The sequence below is a fragment of the Chinchilla lanigera genome, unplaced genomic scaffold, assembly GCF_000276665.1.
Source record: "Chinchilla lanigera isolate Chin_1 unplaced genomic scaffold, ChiLan1.0 scaffold00065, whole genome shotgun sequence".
In the NCBI taxonomy this organism is placed as follows: Eukaryota; Metazoa; Chordata; class Mammalia; order Rodentia; family Chinchillidae; genus Chinchilla; species Chinchilla lanigera.
The window spans coordinates 3,278,035-3,303,801 of record NW_004955466.1 but is presented as its reverse complement, the minus strand read 5'-3'; the positions used below and the strand labels follow the sequence as shown (position 1 = coordinate 3,303,801).

General features: G+C 35.1%; 1 protein-coding gene and 1 long non-coding RNA gene across 11 annotated transcripts in view; one reads left to right on the top strand and one right to left on the bottom strand.

The window, feature by feature from the left end:
* Positions 1 to 25,767, top strand: part of Gphn (gephyrin) — a 508,902-nt gene that overhangs the window by 222,574 nt on the left and 260,561 nt on the right. For all 10 annotated transcript variants that reach the window (XM_005399100.2, XM_005399099.2, XM_005399098.2 and 7 more), the window contains one exon: positions 10,801 to 10,895. In XM_005399100.2, coding sequence (XP_005399157.1) covers positions 10,801 to 10,895 — 95 coding nt within the window. The remainder of the gene's footprint in view (positions 1 to 10,800; positions 10,896 to 25,767) is intronic.
* LOC106150157 lies at positions 12,071 to 24,407 on the bottom strand. The gene is made up of 3 exons (XR_001236802.1): positions 24,281 to 24,407; positions 22,033 to 22,296; positions 12,071 to 12,297 (listed from the first exon to the last, which is right to left on the bottom strand). It is a non-coding gene; the product is annotated as an uncharacterized LOC106150157 (long non-coding RNA).

The window sequence follows — 25,767 nt, the reverse complement described above, 5'->3', positions numbered from 1 at the left end:
GATATATATATATATGTATATATACACACACACACACAAGATAGCTAAGGTAATTGTACTACTAATTTCTAATAGTCCATTGAAAGGAACAATTAGTACTTATATTGTTTGACCAATCTTACATACCTATGTCTGGTAATCTGAGAAACTACTTTGAACATAACAGTATGCAATATAATAACCATTGTTAATTTCCTGTCATCTTGTTTTGAAATTGTGTATCATTTTTATTTTTATTATTCTCTTAAAAATAAAAAATAATATTAAATAATGCAAATCCAAAATGTAGTTTTTTTAGGGAAGCCATTATGTTTCTAGTTATATTAAACACTACAGTAAGTCCATGATATATGAACATTTGCGATGTGAACTTTCATAGACATGAATGGACCTCATGTTTGGTTTTTTATGTCTTACACTGTATATTTGTGTCAAAAATGCATAAGACTCATTTTGTCAGACTTACAAAGGAATTCAATTCATACACCTTCTGCTAGGACAGAACTTGCTCATAAGTTGGGGGCTTACTGTACTTCCCACCTCTAACAAAGAGTGTAAGGCCAGTTCCCTGACCAGAGAGCAGCCGCTCCATATAATTTTAAAAGGCATAAGATTTCTACGATCTGAAGAGAAACCAGAGTATCAGTATAATTTTAAATTAGATTCTCTTTCAACCTGTTCTTTTTTTACTCCATTTTTATTGAGGTATTTTTTACAAATAAAAGTTGCGTATATATTGATTTAATAAATAATATATACATTGTGAGATGATTAGACAGTAAAGCTAATTAAAATATTCATCCCCTCATATAGTTGTCTTTTCTGTGGGTATATGGTGAGAACATGTGTTATCTACTCTCAGCAAATCTCAGGTATAAATACAACATTAATGATGTTCACCATGTTATATATTAGATCTCCCAAGCTTACTGGGGTTTTTTATTGTTTGTTTCCATATCTACATATAACTGTTGACGAATAGGAATGAGAATTATTTTTCCTATGCAGTTTGAATGATGTGTAGTCGATACCCTACCCTAAGAGACAACTTTGTTACTGTATACATAATAAAGAAAATGAATAAATACATATTACAAATACAAAAATGCTAAGAATTCCGTAAAACATCAGCATTTTACCTTTCCTGAAAATGAGATATAAAGTAGTGATATTTATGTAAGCGTAATATTAAAATAAATATTCTCGTGAAAATCCCATGATTTGCTTATCTGTATCCTCAGGTTTTTTATTTCATAATTTTTTATCAAATTAGTATTTAAAGAAGAAAAAGCTTTGTGACCAATAATTCAACATATAAAGAGAAATGTTGTAATGCTAAAATGTTCTTTTTTATGCACTTAAGTTAGTTATTAAACAAAGAATGAGATGTAAATGTCAGCTATTTGAAAAAGCATTTGGAAATCTTTATTCACCCTATTGTACAAAAATATATTATGTCTTCTTAAGTCCTACAACCAGATTTTCACTCCAGCATTGAAGTGAGACCTTTTGTTGAACCAGATAAATTAGTGACTTGATTTAGGGGTTGTGCTATAATTTTAGAGATAAATACTTTTAGTTATTAAAACCTTCCCTCACCCAGTGATTCACTAACCTCAGGAACTGACATGAAGTGTGAGAACTGACTCAATTTACCAACTCACTGCACATCACTGCTTTTTGATGTTACACTGATCCATGCATAACCTAGTATGTGACAGCACAATTCATAACACTTAAATCTTAGAAGCAGCCTATATGTCCATCAGCAGATGAAAGAATAAAGAAAATGTAGAATTTTTACACAGGGGAGTACTGCTGTGCCATAAAGAAAAATAGAAAGTCTTCAGGAGAAAAAAATATGTGTTCTTTGAGTGGAATATAAGATGAAGTTGATTGCATTCTTGCAATTTTTAATCCCTCTTTCTTACCTTTTCCCTACAATTACACTAACTTCTTTGACCTGTCATCACAAACAGATCTTACATATCATGCAATTTAAACTAAAAATGTAACAAAACTGGGATATCTCTTCCCATGAAAAATTCTTTGCCTCCTCCAAGAGCAGAGGATATAAATAGTTAAGAAGGTTAAGTCCAGGGGCTGGGGATTTAGCTCAGTGGCAAAAGCGCCTGCCTGGCAAGCACAAGGTCGTGAGTTCGGTTCCCGGTACCAGAGAAAAACCAAAAAAGAAAAAAAAGAAGGTTAAGTCCCAAGAAAAAGATACACATTAGCAATAAGATTATATCACCCAAGTAAAATTGGCATACTTTTTATATTCTATATGTACTTTTTCAAGTTACAACTCTTTTAATCTTTTAACTATTTAATTTCAGTTGCATATAAAAACTCTTCCCTTGATTTCTTGTGTGCATCTTGTCTTTCATCCAGTCATATTATTATGATATATTGATGTGATATAATTGGCTGAAATGTTAATTGAATATAAATTAAAATTGAATATGAATATAAATTAATTGAAACAAAAATTAACAAAAAGCTGCAAATGAGTGTTTTCAACTAATTAGAATAGATTCACTACTGTTATTATAATGTGACTTTTCATTTCATTCTGCTGTGTCTCTTACTGAGAATGCAAAGGAAATAAATTTATAACTGATGTTCCTTGACCATCCAGGAGTTTATCCTATATGTAGATTTTACCTAACTTGTGTATAAGAATAGTTTCCCCTTTTTTGTACCGGGAATCAAACTCAGGACCTTGCGCTTGCTAGGCAGGCTATGTGCTGCTGAGCTATATCTCCTGGTGCCAAGAGTAGTTTCAACATACCATGAGACACTTTTTTATTGCTGGAGGCATAAGAGGAGTAGAGAGGTACTGGAAATTTGATACCAGAACTTCATACACACTAGGGAAGTAGGGAAGCACGCTGACACTTAACTATATCCCCAGCCCCTTTTGAATTTTATTTTGAGACAGGGCTTTTCTCAGCTGCCCAAACTGGACTCAAACCTGCAATTTTCCCACCGCAGCCTCCCAGAGTACTGGAAGTGCAAGTGTGCACCACCATATTCCACTACCATAGAATACTTAATAGGAGCAGCTTCATAATTGTTGGTTAAAATGTAAAGTAAAATTAATATGCTTGCTTTCATGGAAAGTCAGGAAAACGTTAACTGGCTGACATTAAAGTGCCTATTTTTACCTAATTTTTCTTCTTAGCAGCATATTTGAGTCCAATGAAATAGTTTCACATTTTTATAATCCTATGAAGTTAAATATGCAGTGATCTTCAAGATTAGACCAAGTGATACAGCTTATATCCTGCATTCCTTCCCTCAGCAGTGTGTTGTATTTTCTAAGAAGCATCATAAGTATCACCTGGAAAATTGTCAGAAATGTGAAATCTGTGGGGCCAGATAAATGTTCCCAATCAGGAAGGAGAATAAGGCCCACCAGATTACTTTAATAAGCCTTAGATGATCCTGATGTGTACTGAAATGTGAGAACCACTACTGTAACCATATGTCACCTTTGCACTATAACAAAATAATTAGTAGCCACAAGCTGGTGTCTTCCTGCTAGTCTTTATTGTTTTGGGTTTGGCTTCCTGTGCTGTGGTTTGGTTTGGCTCAGTTTGGTTTGGTTTGGCACAGGGTCTCCCTATGTAGTCCAGGCTGGTCTTTCACTCAGTATGTATGTAGGATACCCTTGAACTTGCAGTCCTCTGACTTCTGGGATTACAGATATGCTCCACCATGCTTAGCAATAGTCTTTGCTATATAAATTTATTTCATTATTACAAGGAAATTTTATTTAGTCTCCCTATTCAGGTAATGTTTGTGAATACAAATCACAGTTCTGCTCCATTAGTAAAAGTGATACCTTGGTTTACCAACTTAATTTCTTTTACAATTTTGGGTAAAATGGCTTGACTGTGGTTTTATTTGTGTAGGGAAGATAACTGTGGTCATGTTCTTCACCTGATGTAGAGTTTGCAAATGGAAGCAAACTTTGCAGAAGGCTTTTTGTTTGCAAGCAGAATTGTTTGCAAACAGAAGCATTCATGAACCAAGATACTACTCATATCTATATACATAAATAAAAGCACTATACCATATGATATTCTAGAGTCACTGTATATATAACAAACTTAGGCACATTTATTCCATGTTCTACATATATGTAAACGTTATTTTCTGTTAGCAAAACTTTTTAAAGGTCTTTTTTCTATAAAGTTAAAAAATTGACATGAATTTCATCAAGAAGCTCTCTTGGCTACAAAAATCATTCTTTTGTTATAACACCATTTTCAAAAATAGTCAGCTTTTAAAAGACCTTTCTAAATTTAATGTTATCTTCAAAATGTCAAGGATAAAAGGAAAAGTCACAATTATGTGGTCTTTGATAGTCATTTGCAATTTTCATAGTTAAGAAAGTATTTAAAAGTTTAAAGATAAATATTTAAATAGAGTAGCTAACTCCAACTTACTATTACTAATACAAAAAAACTGATTTATGAGGTAATAATGTTCATTTCCACTACCTTTTAAGAAACAAAGAATTTGATAAAAAAAATTAATGTCATTAAGTAGGTAATAGGATTTTAAGTTAATTAAGAGAAAAATAATTCCAACCTTAAAAGCATCATTTTGCCTTGGATAATAAAGTCTCTTGATAATAAATACTTCTTATCTATACATTAACAGATGTAGATAACTTTTACTTATCTATATTGTACTAAAATATGTGATTGAAAGTAGCAGTGCCAACCCTTAAAGATACTGGTGTAGGCAAAGATTTTATGAACAAAACTCTGATCATGCAGGAAGTGTCACAAAGAGTCAGCAAAAGAAACTACCAACAGTGAAGAGACAACCCACAGTATGGGGAAAATTTTGCCAGCTGTTCCTCAGACAAAGGACTAATATCTAGAATATGTAAAGAACTAAAGAATCAGACCCCATAATTTAAAGACCCATTACAAAAATGGGCATCTGAAATAAGTACACACTTCTCAGATGAAGAAGTAGAAACAACAAATAAATATATGAAAAATCGTTCAACATCACTGGTCATTTGAGAGATGCAAATTAGAACAATGCTGAGATTCCATCTCACTCCAGAAAGAATGGCTGTTATCAAGAAATCAACCAATAACAAATGCTGGAGAGGCCGTGGGAAAAAAGGAACCCTTCTCCACTGTTGGTGGTAGTGTAGACTGGTGCAACCACTATGGAAATCAGTGTGCAGATTATTCAAAAAACTTAAAACTGGAGGTTCCATTTAACCCAGATATTCTCATTCTTGGTATGTTCCTGAAAGAATTAAAAACCATCCCACCACACAGATACATGTGCACCCATGTTTATAGCAGCACAATTTGTAATAGCCAAATCTTGGGAAAAACCAAATGCTCATCAACCAATGAAGGGATAAAGAAGATGTGGAGTTTTTATACAGTGGAGTATTAGCCATAAAGAAGGATAAACTAGAGAAATTTCTAGGTAAACGGATCCACTTTGCAACCATATTCTTAAGTGAAATACATCAGACGCACATATGTAAATACCTCATTGTTTCAACAGTGTGAGAGACTGAAAATGTAAATAAGGACCAAAATGTATCAGAGATATTTTGAAATAGGAAGAAAACATTCAAATGGGAAGGAGAATGAGGGTGGGGGAAGTGGGGAGGGAAGGAAAGGAAAAGAAAAAAACTAGAAAAGAAGGAAAAAATGGCAACAAAGCTTTTGTAAATAAGGGGAAGGGGGTTGAAAGAAGGTAGGGGAATGGGGGGGGTGGGGAATCAAGATATATCATCCCTATGATGAATGTGATCACTATGTAGACCTAAAATGTAGCCAAAAGCTTAATTAAAAACAAAATAAAAAGTAATACTGCCTTCTGGAAACCATGCTTCTGCTCGGATATTTCTGGTATTTTAGACAAGTACTTTCCTTCTGTTTCATTCTAAATTGTTTATTCTCTTGCTCTCTGCCCTCTAGTTGTGCCTGCACAGTAGGCTTATAAATCTTGGCGCATAGTTTTTGCACTGTCTTTCCATCCGCACTTCATTTGGCCTCTTACTCCTTAGTGTAGATTGGACTCTTTCAGTCCTCTGCTTTCCTGCTCTGCATTTACCGGTGCTCTTCCGTCCGGGTTCTTACTCTTCTTTCTCTGTCCCTTCATCTTGGATCCTCAACCACTGTTTCTAGGTGGTTTATGAATTTTTATGTTATTCCTGTCTGTGATATGAGCAAAGCTGCAAGATTGATTACAAGCTGAATTAGAAAGTAAAAGCATAGAAAAAAAATGACGTTAAAATCTATTAAATTCCTATTGGATGCAAGGTAACATCGTTTCTTATACTCTCTTTAAAATGTAGATATGTTTTGCTGTTATCTACATTTTATTCATAAGTTCACTAAAGCACTGAGAAGTTAAATATTTTCTTCTACTTCATAAAGTAGTAAAGCCAGGTTGCAAATCTAGGTAAGTTCATTACTCATTAATTTCTTTATTCAATAAATAATTAAGGTGCACATACTGTGTGTTGAGCACTGTGGAAAATGGTACAATAAAGCTATTCTTGTGGACATTAACTGTGGCAGCCTTGACTACACAGATAGTGGACGCTTTTGCTACACTGGGCAACGTAGAAGAGAAAATAAAAATGGAAATAGAAGGTTCTAATGTTCTGTGGAAAACATTTACAGTATTTCATAGAGATGTACAAAAGACTGTATGTGTGCATTATGCAGGGAAAGCCTATTGGAAAGGGGAGTTGTGCCTGTCCTGTTGGGGAGCCTGACACATTGTTCTCCACCCTTACCCCACTTTTAGCACCAGTGCTTTCCGTTCCATTGCTAGTGTATCTCTTCCTTTTGTGTTGTGAAATGTGTAAGATCTGTGTATGTATGCCCAAATTCTCCAGATCATTTTAAAGAATTAACTGTCTTCTCTGGAGTATCTTTTTAAAGATAAAATATACATTGATTAACCCATACATCCATATAGTTTTATGCCCTAAAAAATAGTTAAGGTGCCTTTCTCAAATATATAAATACAACAGAATTTTTAAAAAGACAAACTGATCTTGGTGGTGCACTCCTGTAATCCCAGCACTCAGGAGGCTGAGGCAGGAGGATTGCTGTGAGTTCAAGACCAGCCTGGGCTATGAAGTGAGCTCAGAGCCAGCCTGAACTGCATAGAAATACCCTGTCTCAAAAAGACAAAAATAAGGGGCTAGGAATTTAGCTCAGTGGCACAGTGCCTGTCTGGCAAGCGCGAGGTCATGAGTTCGATTCCCAGTACTGGAAAAAACAAAACAAAAAAATAAAAAATAAAAAGACAAAAATTGGGCAAAGAGATAAAGCAACTAGGCTCAATAAGCTTACTGAAAATTATTAACAAATTTGCCTCTACTTTCAGGGGTAACTTGATTCACAAGCATCATAATTTTAAAACTAGTAGTACAGAAGAGAGTCTATTTCTAGTTATTACACTTGAGAGGAACTTCACCTGCAGATTCTTCTAGAAATAAATTGCAATATAACATGAACAATGACCCCCCACATAATTCATAATATAGATTTTTACTGAGTAGTTATTTTTAGAACCAATTTCATACCACAAAAGCAAGTCCAATAAAACAATTAAATGAAAAGTGATCCACCCCTGTAATCCCAGCACTCCAGAGCCTGAGGCAGGAGGATCACTGCGAGTTCAAGACCAGCCTAGGCTACATGGTGAGTTCAAGGCCAGCCTGAGTAGCATAGTGAAGCCCTGTCTCAAAAGGAAAGAAAGGTGAGAGAAACAGAGACAGAGAGAAGGGGAAGAGGAGGAGAAGAAAGGAGGAAGAGGGAGAAGGAAGGAAAGGAAGGAAGGCAGGCAGGCAAAGTAAGTGGGGCATTCTAGTGTTTGACCATTCTCCAGTGTCTGGTAAAAGTGGCATATTTCAGGGGGCTGGGGACATAGTTCAGCAGCATAAGTGCTTGCCTGGCAAGCTTGAGGTCATGAGTTCGATTCCCAGTACCAAAAAAAAAAAAAAAAAAGTGGTATATTTTAGAAGATCTAGAAAAATTAATGAACTATACTTCTTTTAGGTGCTTTTCATTTTATTGAGTTACACCTGTGGGTAACAGTAATTTATATACTCTCAGAAGTGTGTTGATACCTAAGGAATATTTTTTACTTAATTGGATGAATACTGTACTTCCACCTACATATGTTAAATGAAATACTCACTCAGCAATCTATTGATACTTGTCTCCTTGTCCCTACACAGAGTGTGCTACTCTCTTTGGTAATACGTCATCTTTATATAGACTTCTGTATTTTTTTTCTCATACTATAGCAAAATACCTGAAGTTGTGTACATTATAAAGAAAAGAGTTTATTTAGTTCATAGTTTTGGAGGCTGAAAGCCCAAGATGGGGTGACCAGATCTGTTCTGCTGCTGGTGAGGCCTCCATCACAACACAGCAGAGAAGCAGAAAGGGAAATGGCTCCATGCAGAAGGGATTACACGGTGCAACAGAAAGCCAGAGTAGTTCAGAGGTCAGGCTCACACTTTCTTATAGCCTGTTCTATCATGAAATAACTCCATGAGGCGGGCATTAATCCTTCCTAGGGCAAGCGTCCCCACTGAGCTAATCTCCTTGCACTAAGCCCCATATATTAAAGGTTTCACCACCTCTTAACATTGTCACATTGTGACTTACTGTTCTAGCACGTGAATCTTTGGAGGAAGGCCTGCATCCAAACCATAGCAACCCCTCAACTCATCAAATGGCAACTATTGTTAATACGGATGAGTTTTTCCAAAGACCTCTTTCAATAGTATTCTTAGTAGCATCCCCTTGCTTAATCTGTAAGACTTTTAGGATTTTAAATTCCTTTAGAAGAAGTTTAAAACCTTAATAAAGCAATCTCTACCATAAAAAATACAGGTTTCAGGAGGCCTCAAAATCTTATCAGACAGATTACTTTTGGCAAATAACAATAAAGTTTTGATAACTCTAGCGTAACATTGTTTAGATGTGAACCTAAGTGGTAGTAACTCTCTTCCAACTGAAGAAGTTAAGGTTTATTTTTGTGTTGACTGCTGCCCCCTTATATTTAAAGTGTGTTTAATTGGGAAGCATTCTTTGTTAGTGTTCCTTTAAAATTTCTACCAGGTTAAATGCTGGGATTAGATGAAGCAGCAGATTGCATCAATTCTGGCAATCCTATATTTGATATAATTAGGACGTTAAAAATGTATATGTATCCTAAAATTTTGTTTATAACATCAATTAGCATCTTGTGTATAGATGACACATTTTAACTCCTTTGACAAGTTTTCAACTTCTGCCCAAAGGAAAAGAAATTCACTAGAGCTATAATCTTAGTTAGGCCTATCACTTTTTATAGTGAAATATTGAAATATCAACCTTTTTCTGTATCCCTCTACAGTTTATATTTTGTTTGCTTTTCTTCTTTTTTACTGGAAAGGTTTATTTTGCATGCTTTGTTCTTATGTTATTTTCAGTTATTATAACTTGCTTCATTTATAAAAAAAAAAATACAGACAACTGGAAATGGATTGTCTTATATTTTGCCCTCTACTTTTAGCCTAAAGGATATCTTGATCATTCCAGTACAATATATAGGCATAAGTCATTTTGTGAGGTTCAGTTTTCACACTTCACAGATATTATATGTTTTATAAATTGAAGGTTTGTGGCAACCCCGGGTCAAGCAAGTCTTACCAGTACCATTTTTCTAAGATGTGCACTTCATAGCTCTGTGTCAGATTTTATTAATTGTCCCCAAATTCCAAACTTTGCCATTATTATTATGTATCTTTGGATCAGTCAGTAGCTGTTAACAGCCATCACCAACAGGCATGGAGGCAAGACCCTGCACCGGCAGAACATGGCATGGCTTGCTGAGTTCAGATGATCATTGCATTTTTAGCAATACAATATTTTTAATTATGTACTTTTTAGACATAATACTATTGCACACTCAACAGACTACAGGATGTAAAAACACAACTTTTATGTACACTGGGAGACCAACAAAATTGTGTGATTTACTTTTTTGTGATATTTATTTTATTGTGGCGGTCTGAAACCAAACCTGGCATGTCTCTGAGGTATGCCTGTATACCCATTTTAACGGATCCTTAGAAAATTAGATGTTCTGTCGCCTTCATTAGTTTAACCAGCTTTGTCTTACAAATCTTAAGAATCCTAATATGTAGCTAAAGCCCATTACTTTATTATTTATTTTTATCACTTGTTTAATTTATATTGGAGATATGAAAAATAGCAAATATAGAGTGGTTCTTCTAGCTAATACATGGGGAAAGTTGACTTGATGAGTTCTTAGTCCTTTTAATCATGTTACAAAATCATAGAACTAGGAGAGATCTAAGATATAAGATCTTAGATTTTCAGGAACTAATTGTTTCAAAAGAGTAACAGACAAAGAAAAACACCCAGCTTTTTTACCCTGATAAAATCTATAGGGCATAGCAGTTTGAGGCATCAGTTTTGGAATTTAGGTTATTAGGCAAAGTAACATTTCTATCAAATATTTGTGAACTGTAAGGACTAAGGTAGGATTGCTAAAACAGTTCTCTGGATTTTCTGGGTTCTCAGTTTTTATTCAGTGATCCTGAAAACCTAATACTATATGCACTAAAAATATATCAACTTTCGAGGAACTACAAAGTATGGTATATAGAAAGCCTGGTTTGTAATTTTCTTTAATAGTAAAATTTACTACGCTGCCTTTCTTCTTTTTTGGCAAATTTCACTCAGTGTGCTATTTAATCTTTAATTACAGGCCACAAAAGAAGTAATAGAACGGGAAGCGCCAGGGATGGCCCTGGCAATGCTGATGGGATCACTTAATGTTACACCTCTGGGCATGCTCTCTAGGTAAGAAAGTCCCAACACGTTACAGAAGTTTATCCACACCACTCATCAGTACAAAAGAATGAGAAATCTAAGAAACTTCAGTCAGAACACTTACGTCTGCCCCACTTTTAACCCACTGTTAGGGTCTTAGTAACCTGTGTAAGCTAAATCTTCACCAGTTTCTTTTTTTTCTTTTTTTTTTTTTTTTTCCCACTTTCTTTTTTAAACTTCTGGAGACTGCTCATATGTGCTAAACATAATAGGTGCTGAAAGTTATCAATCATAATCCAGAGAAAAATCCAGTTTATTGGTGCAAAATTATTTTTTGATTGTGATCATCAGTTGACACTTATTAATTGTAACTAAATATTAATTTAGTAAAACTCAACACCAGTACCTTGTGCTCACAAGTTAGGAATATTTATTCTACTTTGTAAATAGGCATATGGATGTGTGGTCACGACAAAGTTAATTTATATTAGTAATCTTGGCAGCATGGTGTATTTATAATAAAGTAAGAATATATTACTGTATTAAATTAGTAATTTAAAACTATTCCTTTGTTAACAGAGGTGTTGTCATCCATCCTCAATCTGATAGCTTAATTGGTACTATTTTAGCAACTCTTGTATTAAAATCCCCTAAATGAGGACAGTGTACATCAATTAAGATACAAGTGTCAACTTAATCATCATCTGTTGATCTAATGACCATTGATAAATACACAATTAACCTCAAAGCAATCATAGTATATTCTGCAACCTTAAAATTTCAGAATTTTATAAATCATTTATAGCCATTTATATCTTGTGTGTAATATGTATGTAAACGTAAATGTATCCATTTAATTATATAGAATGTGATTTATAATACTGTTTTTGTTATTCAGATTATTTTCATATCCTGTCCATGTAGTCACTGGAAGCATGGCTACAGGAGAATGACACTGGGTCACTAGTTACTATATAATCTTTACTTTCACATGGTACTGTATTATGGCATTTAATCTAGTAAAAGCAAAGGAAAAATTAATGTAGTATAATAGAGATTTCTAAAATCCATGCTTGTCTTTAAAAACTCATATTAATTCTTTTATACATTTTTAAGAGTAGTCAAAAGTACTTTGGAGTAAGTCCATTACCTTTACCTTGGAGGCTCCAAAAACTCAAATGTATATGTAGTATGGTAACACCTTCTTCAGGTTGTTCAGTTGTTGTTTATTGCTGATTTAATTGAAAGTTTAATTACAAAGTTTGGAAGAGAGATGGTTGGCTGGCAGAGGCTTCTGTTAGCTTTCTTTCATCAGTAGATGTCTTCATGTCTTTATTTCTGATGTGTAGTTTCACTATCTACAGAATTCTGGGATGACTGTTCCTTTCTTTCAACATTTTGAGTCTTCCTCTGTCTTCTAGTTCCATGGTTCCTAAAGAAAATTGCAGCAGTTAAACTACTATTCCCTGACATATAACATGCTTTTTCATTGGCTGCTTTAAAGATATTTTATCTTTGAGGTTAACAGTTTGATTATGATATGTCTGGGGGTGGTTTTCTTTTAAAATTATCCTTTTGTAGATTAACTGATGTTATACTGCTAGAGTTTACACAGCAAAGGGAACCTCAGGAGTTAGCTTAAGACATCATTAGTGATACATATTGTACTTGAGTTTTAAAGGCCTTTCGTGTACTTCTTTTTAGTCTAATCATAAATCTTGATAAATCTGTAAACTTACGTTTCTAATGAAATTTGGGAAATTTTTCCTATTAATTTTTCAAGTATTTTTTTCTGCATCAAATTTATTCTTTTTGTTTTGTTTTATATTTTTTATTAATACATGTTTGCAATATATAATGTTTACATTCCCTTTGAGGGGTTGTACACTTACGTAACATGTCTAATTCTTTTGTCACTTTTTGCCTCCTTCCTTCCCCTCTTCCCTGTATCTCTTGATCCCCCTCCCATTGAGAAAGATCAATCTCCTTACGTCCAGCTATCCCTTTTATTTTGCTCTTTATTTGTATTTTGGTTCTCATATTTAAGCATGTATCTGATTTATTTCACTTAATATTATGGTCTCAAGGTACATCCATTTTCCTACAAATGACAGAAGTTTATCATTTTTATGGCGGTTACTCCGTTGTGCATAAATACCACATTTTCTTTATCTATTCATCTGTTGATGGACAGATAGGCTGCTTGCAAGATTTAGCTATTATGAGTTGTGCTGCTATAAATATGAGTGTACATATGTCACTATGGTATGATGTCTTTTACATATGTCTTACTTACTTTTCTCATTGCTGAGACAAAATATGTGACACCCAAAGTTAAAGGGAGAAAGGTTTATTAGCTCGTAGTTTGTAGAGGTTTCACTCCATAATCAGCTGGCTCAAGGCAGGGGTCAACCCGTTGATGGCAGTGGAAGACAGTAAAAGCAAAATGAGAGTAAAAGGGTGAAACACACCTCTTTCTGCCACCTTTCTTTTATCTAGACTTCTAGGATTAGGGTGGTGCCACTCAAATCAGTGGACTGATCCAGCAATCACTCAACCTTAATCCCAACACCCTTAATCCCAGCATTGCACTAGGAATCAGTCACAAACTCTAGATTCAGCTGCCTCTGAAAAAGGCCTGTCCAAAGCTGCATGAGGCTTTAGGGGGAAATCTAGACCCAAATAATAACAACATAACCTAGAAGGAGAATAGTTGGGTCAAATGGAATTTCTATTTTTAGTTTCTTGAGGAATCTCCATACTGTTTTCCATAGTAGCTGTACTAGTTTATGCCCTGACCAACAATATAGAAGCATTTCTTTTGCCCTGCAGCCATACCAGCTTTTGTTGGTATTTTCATGATGGCCATTCTTTCTAGACTAAGGTAGAATCTGAGTGTTGTTTTAATTTGTATTTCACTAATATTCACAGATACTGAACATTTTTCCTGTGTGTTTTGGCCATCTGTATTTATTATTCTGATGCTATGCTGAACAGAAACACTGAAAAGACACCCAGGATTGGAGGCAGATTTGTTTAATGTCAGACAGGCACTGACAAGGTATCAATCTTTATAAAAATGCTAGGCCTCAAAGACCCAGGAAGGGAGGTTTTTATGGGGTTGCAGAGGGGAAGTACAGACATAGAGTACTTGGTTGTCTTTGGTTCTTACAGTATTCATCATAGTGACCAGCTTGGCATCACAGTGACCAGCCGTTTCTAAGAAACAGAAGCAACTGGAACTGCAACAGGAACTGTCACCTGGGCAACTGAAGTATGCTGGGGGGGCATTTTCTGCTACATTGAGATGTGTCTGTTCCTCTCATTTGCCCATTTTTGACTGAGTCTTTTGCTTTGGAGGTCTAGTTTTTTTGTTTTCTTTTAAATTTTTTTTTAGTCTTGAATCTTTATTGAATTATCTGGGTTTTTGGTTGTTTTTTTATTTTTTATTTTTTATTTTTTTTTTTTTTTTGAGACAGGGTCTCACTATGCTGTTCAGGCTGGCCTTGAACTCACCATGTAGCCTAGGCTGGTCTTGAACTCGCAGTGATCCTCCTGCCTCAGGCTCTGGAGTGCTGGGATTATAGGCATTTTTGAGTTAGTTACATATTTTAGATGTTACTCCTCTGTCTAAGGAGTAGATCCCAAATTTTTTTCCCATTCTTTACATTATCTTTTCATCCTGTTCCTTTTTTTTTTTTTTTTTTTTTGCTATACCGAAACTTTTAAATTTGATGTGATTCCATTTGTTGATTCTTGGTACTATTTCCTATACAACTGGGGTTCTGCTCAGAAAGTCCTTGCCTATGCCTGTGACTTCAAAAGTTTACCTTTATTTTACAGCAGATTAAGTGACTCTGTTGTAACATTCAGACCTTTGATCCATCTTGATTTTCCTTTAATATATAATAGAAGATAATAAGTCTAAATTCACTTGACTGCGTGTGGATGGCCAGTTTTCCCAGCATGGTTTATTCAAGAGGCTACCTTTCTTCCAGTGTATGTTTTTGGTCCCTTTGTAAAAGGTAAAATAGTTTTATGTACTTGGATTTGTTTGTGCATCTTCTGTTCCATTTACCCACATGTCTGGTTTTGTGCCAGTACCATGCTGTTTTTTATCACTGTAGCTTTGTAATACGACTTTAGAACTGGCTTATGGCACCTCCTGCTTTGCTCTTGTTATGCAGGATAGCTTTTGCTATTCTAGGTCTCTTCTAGTTCCATATGAATTTTAGGGTTTCTTCCTCCAATTCTCTGGTGAATACTGTGGTATTTTGATTGGGATTGGATTAAGTCTGTATCTCAGTTTTGGAAGTACTGTATGGCCATTTTGACTATATTGATTCTTCCTATCCAGGAATAGGGAGTATCTTACCATTTTCTAATAGGCTTTTTGATCCTTTTTCAGAATACTATAGTTTTCCTTGTAGAGGTCTTTTGCTTCCCTAATTAGGTTAAACTCCTAAATATGTAATTTTTTTGGTGCTATTGTGAATGGTAATTTTTTTGCTACTTTCATTCTTTGTGAGTACAGGAATGCTATTCATTTTTGAGTGTTGACTTTGTATCCTGCTTCACTACCAAATTTCATTATTAATTCTACAAGTCTTTTGGTGGAATTATGTAGAAGATCATGTCATCTGCAAATAATGAAAATTTAACTTCTTATCAAGTATCCTTTTTATTTCTTTCTCTTATCTTATTGCTATAGCTAATGTTTTGAGAGCTATATTGAATGGAATGGTGATAGCAGATATCCTTGTCTTGTCCTTCATTTTAGAGAGAAAGCTTTCAGCTTCACTCCATTTTGTATGAGACTTGTGATTACTTTGTCATACATGTTTTTCTCAGATTGAGATAAAGGTCTTCTATTCTTTTTTCTTCAGGGTTTTTATCATGAATGGGTGTTGGATTTTGTCAAATGCTTTTTCTCTGTCTGTTGAGATAATCCTGTGATTTTTGTCCTTGCGTCTGTTTGTATGGTATATCACCTTTATGGACTTTCCTATGAACCATGCGTATATTTTTGCAATGAATCCTATTTGGTCATGATGTCTGATCTTTTTGAGGAATGGATGCATTTTATTTGCCAGTATCTTATTGAGGATTTTTGCATCTATGTTCGTTAAAGAGATTGGCCTGGAGATCTCTTTTTTGGTTGGGTCCGTTTCTAGTTTTAGCATCAGGGTAATGCTTGTTTCCAGGAATGAGTCTGACAGTATTCCTTCCCTTTCAATTTCTAGTTTAAGAAATATTGACATTAGATCTTCTCAAAACTTCTTGTAGAACTTGGCAATGAGTCTGTCAGGACCTGGAATAATCTTATTTAGCAGGTTTTTTTTTATTTTTCAATTTCACTAACTGATATTAGATTATTCAGAATTTTTATATCTTCTTGGTTCAGGCCATATGTATCTCAGAATCTAGATTCTTCTAGATTTTCTAATGTATTAGAGGACAAGTTCTCAAAGTAGCCACCAATAATCTTATGCATTTCAGCAGAATCCATTGTGATTTTTTTTCCTTTTTCATTTCTAATTGCATGGTTTTGTGTCTTTGCTCTCCTTATTTTGGTAATATCAATTAAGAGTTTGACTGTTTTGGGGCTGGGGATTTAGCTCAGCGGCACAGCGCCTGCCTGGCAAGCGCAAGGTTGTGAGTTCAATTGCCAGTACCAGAAGAAAAACAAAAAACAACAACAACAAAAAAAAACAAAGAGTTTGACTGTTTTGTTTAATCTTTCAAAGAGCCAACTCTTTCATTCATTGATTCTTTGTATTGTTTCTTTATCCTCAAATTTATTAATCTCTGCTCAGATATTTATAATATCCTTCTACTAGCTTTGAGTTTAGATTGTTCTTTTTCTAGAAGTGCATCATTAGGTTATTTATTTGAGCTCACTCTGGTTTTCTGATGTGAGAATTCATTGCTATAAATTCCCTCTTAGAGCTCCTTACATGGTGTTCCATAGGTTTTGGTATGTCATATTCACCTTATCATTTGATTATAGAAACTGTCTAATTTCTTCTTTAAATTCATCTGTGATCCATTGATTATTCAGGAAGATATTATTTAATCTGTTTGCATGATTTCTGTGGTTTCTTTTGTCATTGATTTCTATTTTTATTGCATTATGATTCAGTAATGTGCATGGAATAATTTGATTCTTTTGCATTTACTTAAAAATGCTTAATGGGCTAGTATGTGGTTTGTTTTGGAGAAAGTCCCATGTGCTGCTGAAAAGAATATGTGTTCTGTTCTCATTAGGTGGAACACTCTGTAGCTATCTATTAAGTCCATTTGTTTGAAGATTTAGTTCAATTCTGATATTTCTTTGTTGATTTTTTTTTTCTACTTGATCTGTCCATTTGTTACAGTGGAGTATTGTGCTTCCTTACAATTGTATTGAGTTTCATCTGATTTATCATGTCTATTCATGTTTATTTCATGAAGTTGGATATGCTAGTTGGTTCATATATGTTTATAATTGTTAAATCTTCTTGTTGAATTCTTCCCTGAGCCGATATGTACTGACCTTTGTTTCTTCAACTCAATCTTGGCTTGAAATTTAGTTTGTCTGAAATTAGAATATCAACTCTTACTTTTTCTGTTTTCTCATTATATAGAATATTGTTTTACATCCTTTGATTTTTAATCTGTGAATTTCTTGGTATACTACATAGGGTTGGGTTTTGTTTCTTGATCCAGTCTGCCAATCTGTGTGTTGTTCATTGGGGAATTGGACCATTCACATTGAGACTTACTACTTAAAGCTACTAACTTATTCCTGTCATTGCTTTATTTTCCTGTTACTAATTTCCTTATGTTTTGGGGGATTTTTTTTCCCTGTTGCTTAGGTGCTTATCCTACCAAGTATATTCTTTCTTTTTGACTTACTGGCATTGTTGACTTCATTGTCTCTTTCTAGGATATCCTTGGAATTTTTTGTTATGCTAGTTTGGTGCACAAATTTCTTGAAGGGTTTCTTGCCATGGAAATATCCCATTTCTCCATCAGTTTGAAAGGAAAGCTTTTCAGGATACATAAATTGAAGATAGAAGTTGTCTTTTAGGGCCTGAAACACTTTACTCAAATCCATCCTGGCCTTTAAGATTTGTGTAGAGAAGTTTGCTGTAATTCTAATCATTTACCTGTATATTGCCTTTCTCTAACAACATTTAATATGTTGTCTCTGTGACGGACTTTTGGTACACTAAATATAACATGATGTGAAGTGGTTCTCATTTAGTCAAGGCTATTTGTGGTTCTATATGCCTCATTTACTGTATGTTTATTTCTTTTCCTGTACTTGGGAATTTTTCTGCTATTATTTCTGTCAAACAGTTGTTTAATGCCTTTTGTGTTGACTTCAGCCCCTAAATCTGGCCACCATTATTAATTTGGGAGAAGGGATTGCAGTGTAGTTAGCAATATTCCCAGCAACCAAGTTCTCTAGGAATATACTGTAGTATTTTTTATGTCACAAAGATAATCTGAGTGTTAGTTTACAGAGAAATAGTGACAGTTGTGTGAACCTATTACTATCAAGCAAATCAGCTACCGCAGTACTATCTAAAACAACTTAGACATTAACATGTCATTAGAACCAATTTTATACTACCCTTAATCTTTGAGAAGAAATCTTCAGTTACACTACATAAACTAAAACAACCCAAATATTAACCTATAGCTAATATGTACTCAATGTGATAGTTAAATCTTCACTAGTGGTAGAAAAGAATTCAGCAGTAATTTTACAGAGTTAGTTATCAAAAGATTAACAAAGGTTTATGCTTATACTATTAAATATATAAGGCTTGGAAATGGCAGAATAGAAAAGGAGAACTTTGAAACATTAAACTGTATGATAGGAGGAGAAAAAGGTGGTACAAAAGATCTTATGGTGGAGTAAAAGAGTCTTCACAGAATTAGGAAGGTGTAAGAAAACAAACTCATGAGAAACAGAAGATAAAAGAAAACTGAGAAAACAAAAAAATTGTCTAGACTGTAAAAATGAGAGAAATAATTACAGGAAGAAAAATCAAAAGAGAGAAGGGGGGGAAATTTTTAAAAGAAGTAATAAAAAGAGGTAAATAAGGCAGAAGGACATAGGAAGATTTCCTAAACCCCAGGACATTGGTGAAGAAGAAAGGAGAGCAAGAAAGAAGAAAAGGAAAAAAAATACACACACACACACACATACACATTGGCAAAAACAAACCAAAAAGAATACAAAAAAATAGAAACTTTTCTGTGATTTCGCACATGTGGTTTTCTTCCAGTTTTGGGGCAGTGTCCAATTCAAGACATGTCCCTGCTCATGTTGGTAGGTAGAGAAGGCAGTCAGATCCCAGAGCTGTGCTGAATAGATTCACCAGCAAGTAGTACATTTAGGTCAAGGGTGCCAATTCTGAGATTTTCAAATCCCTAGTGCTTCAATTGGAGCCTAGCCTTTGGCCATGTGTGTGAGACCTGAGATGCTTAGCTTAAACCCCTTAGGCATATCTTGCTGACCTGACCACAGCTGTCTCCCGTGGCTGTCCCTCACCCAGTTACTGTGGAAGCATATCCCTGGGAGCCAACTACCCTGAGGCCTGGGATCACTTGACTACTCACTGCGGGGGATATGGCATGTTCTTAGACTGGAGTCGCTCACCACCTACTGCAATGGGCAGCATCCCCTGGTCTGTTCCACTGCTGCGTTCTTCTTTCCTTTGGTCTCCACTTTTACTTTGTCTGTGTGGATTCAGCCTTTCTCACAAGCCCTGACATAAGAGCTGGAGAGAAAGTGAAGATTGTCTGTTCCTTTTTCTACAGTGTGTTCTGTCTCTTCGATTTCTATGTAGGTTCCAATTTTACGATCAGATCCTTTCTCATTTGTGAGGATCTAGCTCTCTCTTCTTTGCTTCCCCAAGTTATTATTTTCCAATGTCCAGATTCTCAAATCTTGAAGAGGCTGAATTATTTCCAACTCTGCCATTTTTCCTGAAGTTCTCCCCATCAGTTTTGAAAGACAGTTTTGTAGAATATATCAGTCTGAGTTGGCAGTTGTTTTCTTTTATAGCTTGAAATACTTCATTCCAGCTCTCCTGGTCTTTTAAGTTTTGTGTTGAGGAGTCTGCCATAATTCTGATAGGTTTACCTTCATAAGTGATTGGTTGCTTTTCTGTAACCACTTTCATGATTCTGTTCTTGGGTTGGACTTGTGAGATTCTGACTATGATGTGTTGTGGAGATTGTTTTCTGAACATGGTTCTGTATGTCCCACTTATCTGAAAAATTTTGGCTGTTATTTCAGTAAACAGGTTTTTTATGCTATATGTACCATCTTCTCACTTTTGACTTAATACTAATTAAGCTTATATTAGTCTTTGCATCTTTTAGTAGCTGTAGCTGTTAAATCCATTTTTATCTTGTCTCATTTTTAAGGTAACTTTGGCCACTGACAAAATCCCTATATTTTCTAGTTGTGACACTATTTTCACATTGGTCACTTGTACTACCTATACTTTCGATAGAAATTTTCATCTCCTGAATTTGTGTTTGGGATATTTTTATGGGCCGTAATTATTTTCTGTGCTGGCCATTCAAGTTTTGTATGATTTTGTGCAGCTCAGCTAACTTTTTATTACTGTCTTCTGTAGACTCCCTAGTTATTTTCCTTATTAGGCCCATTATTTGTTAGGTTATATCTTCTTGCCAGCTATCTTACTGACTTTTTTATCACCTGTGTTATCTTTCCAAGTAATTTAGCTGTGTGTTTTTTTTATTTCCTTGCCTTCAATGCCTCAGGGATCATCTTCGGGGGAGTTGGGAGATTTTGGAGGCATTTTGTTGCCTTGTCTTCACAAGTTTTTGTTGTTTGTTTGTTTGTGCTGAAGCTTGCAGGTTCATTATAGTGGAAAGCCTTATGGCTAGTGCTGTATGTAGACCTCTTAGTTGTCTACTTTTCAGTGATGCCCTCTGGGCATGTCTTCCTATTGGCTTGTCCTTCTGTCCCATTGAGAAGGGAGATGGTAGCATATTTAGTGCAGTACTCAATTCTCCAAGAATGAGTGCAATATTATTGATAACATCGAGGTAATTCTGGTATTGACATCCCCCAAAAATCAATAAACACTTGTGTCACCTTGGCTATTATAATAAAATCAGCAAAAATAATAGCATCAAAGACAAACTGGATATTGACAAATCCTAAAAGCCAATAATGTACCACCTTTAACCATAGAAAAGATACCTAAAATTACAGAATAAATGCAGTGACTAACCAAATATTGACCAATAGTAAATATCTAAATGAAACACTAAGAATGGAACAGTATTCAATAATAATAATAGTTAATCAGCTATCTGAAGATTCATGAAGCCGAACAGTTACACTAGTAAAGGTGGAGAGAGTAAGGAGCCTGAGAATGGAAAAAGTAAAATTTGGAAAATTAGTCTAAGATGAAGAGAACACTGAGATGGAAGTCCTATTGAGGAGTAAGAGGAAATTAATAGTGTTAGAAAATACTCACAGGAAAGGATGAACAAGGAAAAGAAGGAAAAAAGAATAAAATGCAGGAAATAAAAGTAAGAAGGAAGACAACAAGGTAAAAGAGGAAGAGAGAAAAGAAAGAAAAATAAAAGCCTAAGACCCCTCCCCAAGAGAATGAAAGTAAGAAATAATTAAAAATTTAAAAGATTGAGTGGAAAAAATTCCTCTGTGTTTTCAAATGAATGTTTTTGTTACCAGGATCTGCCATCTAGAAATCCAGCCAGTCACAATTTTCTCAACCAGCTTTAGGGTCAGTGAGTTTTCTAGGTGTCCTGTCTGCACCATTCACTCCAGACTTGGTAACCATCCAGTCCAAGGCATGTCCTTACTCAGATTGGTAGATGGAGAATGCAGGTATCCCTCTGGTCTCTGATGGGTACGGGTTCGGGTAGACTGTCAGACTTAATGTCAGCACTCACCAGGCCTGGTTTCTCCCTACGGAGAGTGTGGCCCAGCCCATGGCCAGTGTGAACTTAAACTTAGGCGCTCTCTGTCGAGCCCACTCCCTCTCTATGTCAGGCTCCCATGAGTGTCTTTCACCCAGTCACATTGTGTGGGTCACACTGGAATCCGTGACCCTACTGGCCCAGTCTCTACTTTCTCTGTAGACCTGAGGGCCCCTGGGCTTACCTTCTCCCACTGGGCGTTGTCCTCATCCAGGATCCGGTCAGTTGGGTCAGTCCATGCCTCTGCTTCCTCTTGCCAAGGGAAAGCAAAACTTAAAGCCAGTTTGGAGTTGCCGGGGGGACCCGCGGCAGGCATTTGGCAGCATGCTGCATCACTGTAGATTTCTGAGGCTCAGTGCTGCAGGTGTCAAAGCAGGTCTGAGTCTGGAAGTCGCTGCCAACTTCCTAGGCTGCCCGGTTCCCTCATTCTCCTTTCCTTCTGGGGTTCCTGTAACATATTTAGATTTATTCCACTTCTTAAAACTTTTTTCTCTGTATTTTTCGTATTATTCCTATAATCTGTTTTCAAATTCACTGACTTTTGACCTGTCTCATCTCTATCTGCCTTTGAGTTTAGCCGATGAAGTTGTTAATTCAAATAAACTATTTTTCCATTCAGAAATTTCCACTTGCCTATTTTTTATGATTCCAAATCTCTAAAAACTTCTATCTTCACATTTCTTTTAAAATATTGACCTTATGTCATAGAGAATGCTTATATTATCTGCTTAAAGTTCTTCTGACAATTCCAGGGTATGGCTCACCTTGGAGTTCACAGCTATTGAGGTTTTTTCCCCATGAGAATGGATCAGATTTTCCTGATTTTTTTCTGTATTAAGTGATTAAAGATATCATCCTTAACATTTTAGATACTATATTGTGAGTAAAATATTTAACTGGTTAAAATCTTCTAGATTAATGTTAGTCTTTTAGTGTTAGCAATCAATCCTATTAGGTTCAGATTGCAAATATTGTCTTAAAATCTGGGGACAGTTGTTTAGCCTTTGCTGTACTATTAGAGTTTACCTAGCACATATCCTTGAGGAGTTAGCTTCAGATTTCCACAGTGATACATATTATGCCTGTGTTTTACAGGTCTTTCCTGTCTTCTTTGAGTCTCTTCTACGTAATCATCACTCACAGATGAGCTCAGGATTTGTGTTAGTTCATAGGCAGAATTAAGTGTTCCATCTTCCCCAACTGTCTCGAAGAGTTTTCCCATGCTCTCTAGGTTCCGGGTACCCTCATGCCCAGTTACTCTGTCCTGAAGAGAGGTCCTGTAATTATCAATCTCTTGCTATTATATAGTTCTATACAACTGGAGCACTTTTGGGAAAAATGGTCAAAAGATTTCTTAAAAGAGAGAAACATTCTTCTCCGTCTTCTTTAGATAATAGAGATCCCTTTTCTGTACTCATTAGCTAGAGAGTTAGGTCCTCTCTCTGGACTGTAGGTATTTAAACCACCATCATTACAGTATTACAGCTCCAAAACTGGGAATAGCACCAGTGAGAATAATTACTGAACTTTTAACTTTACTTTCAGTTCTAGAACATTCTTTGAATTTCTCCAAAATTGGTAGAAGAAACTATAGTTAACCATCTTCCATTTTGTCCAATAGCACAAGAGCAAGTACTCTATCTCTTTAACATCAAATCTTTAAATTCATATCCTGGCTGGGTGTGGTGGCTCACACCTGTAATCCCAGCACTCAAGAGGCTGAGGCAGGAGGATCCTTGCAAGTTTGAGACCAGCCTAGGCTACAAAGTGAGCTCAAGTCCAGTCTGAACTGCATAGCGAGACCTTGTCCCAAAAAGACCAAAAAAATAAAAAATAAAAATAAATAAATTTATATCCTGCATTTACTAGCTTTTAACAGCAGTGTGATCTGGAGAAAGTTACTTAACTAGGTTTAGCACTTCCTGTTCCAGTAGCTATTTGAATGCCCACAACACAGCAGTATATAAACTCCCTGAATTTATAGTTTATTCTCACTTTAAAAACATATCAAATACTTTTTCTAAACTTCATTACCAGTAACTATTGTGATTATACATTAAGGAATTTATTTTAGGTTTTATTTTCAGTTCTGTTCACTATCTTGATTTATAATCTCCACTTAGTTTTTTAGAGACATCACATAGTTTATAGAAATGTTGTAAGATCCTATATAGATTTATTCACTGAAACTATCAAAATCATAAAAAGAAAAGCTGGTGCTAGTCTTTCTTTTTACCAAAATTTTCCATCATAATCCTAAATGACCTCTTTCAATTGTGCTTTAAATAATTAGTCCATTTGTAATTACATAGAATTTTCTGTCATACAGTATTTGTATTTTATGAAATAGAAAATGAGGTCTTTAGTTAGTTTTTGATGTGTGAATGGGTTAAGGCTTATCTATTTTTGTCATTATTTGTCTTATTACTTACCATTATAGCCAGTCTGATCTTTATGCTTTATCTAGTCAGAATTAAATACAGAAATTCCGATAAACACATGCACTATGTAGGGGAAAGAAGTAATTTTGCCCCCTTGATGCCAAGAATAATTTCATACTAATATTGGTTAAATTCTTTTCTAAGTAAGAGAAAAACTCACTAAACTTAGATGTTTTTGTATCAGTCAGATTACCTTGTTATAGTTAAATAATGTTAAGGCAAGATGGTCATTTAAAATAAGTTACATTAACAGTACTACTATCTTAAAGAGTTTCTGCTTGTTTGTTTTTTTAATCCAAACACCAAATGTACTTAGTTTATAAAAGGGCATAGGTAGAGAACAGAAGATGACTGAGTAGGGAGCTTCAGGAATCTGTTTCCCTACCTGGAATCGGGTAAACTGGCAGAATCTTTGTGATGTAAGTACTGTGTAACTTAAGAATCTATTTAGACTTGCAGTTTCCAGGGAAAGTCTTGACTGATAAATTATGGTTTATCTTGGTCAGTTTCTGCCTGATATAATAGTAGATAAACATCATCCAACACCCTAGCCCATGGCACACTAATTTCCTTAGAACACCTTGTAAAGGTCAGAGATAGCAGTAAGACCCATATTCTCTAAATATTGGGGATATGGATTCTGCTTATAGCTTTCTGCTTTGAATTGTAGAAGTACAGACACAAACACAGCTGTCAGTTTTGCAATTTCCACTGGCTATACTGTCTTTAAGAGGATTCATAAGGAGAATAGTTCATTTTTTCCTACATTTTTTTCTTTTCACCATTTTGGGAGTCGAATATTTAACAATTAGGATATTCAAATACAACCACGTATATAGAAAAATTTAGAAAGTCACTGTATTCATAGAGTAAAGATGCAAGGTCAGAAAAGATATAAAATAATGTAAAGTTTACATCTAGAACTGATTTCTGACATAGATATACCCTACAATAACTCTTTATAAATAGCATAACCTTGGGGAAGGTGGAGAATCATATTTCTAAAATTAGTACATTCTAAGATTCAAATGTCTAGTTTTTAAAAATCACAAGACACAGAAAGAGAAAAGTACAGTCTATTCAAATGAAACTGACAAATTGACAAAATATTTGAGGAAGATCAGATGGTGAACTTACTAGACAACACAACTGCCTCAAAGATTTGAAAGAACTAAATAAAGACTAAAGTTACTACTTTAATTATGTTAAATATATTTCTAAAGAACTGAAAAGAAACTACAGTTAGAAAATACAATTGAAGAATTTACTAGGGGTACTCAAAAGCAGATATATGAAAGTAGAAAAAAAGAATCAATGAATTTGAAGACAGAACACCTGATAAGTCTGAGGAACAGAATCAAAGAAAATGAACTGAGCCTAAGAGACCTACAGGACAATTAAGAAAATCCAGTGTACACCAGTGTACACATTATGCCAGCTATAGCTAGGAAGAGGAGAGAGAAAGGCGTACAGAGTTT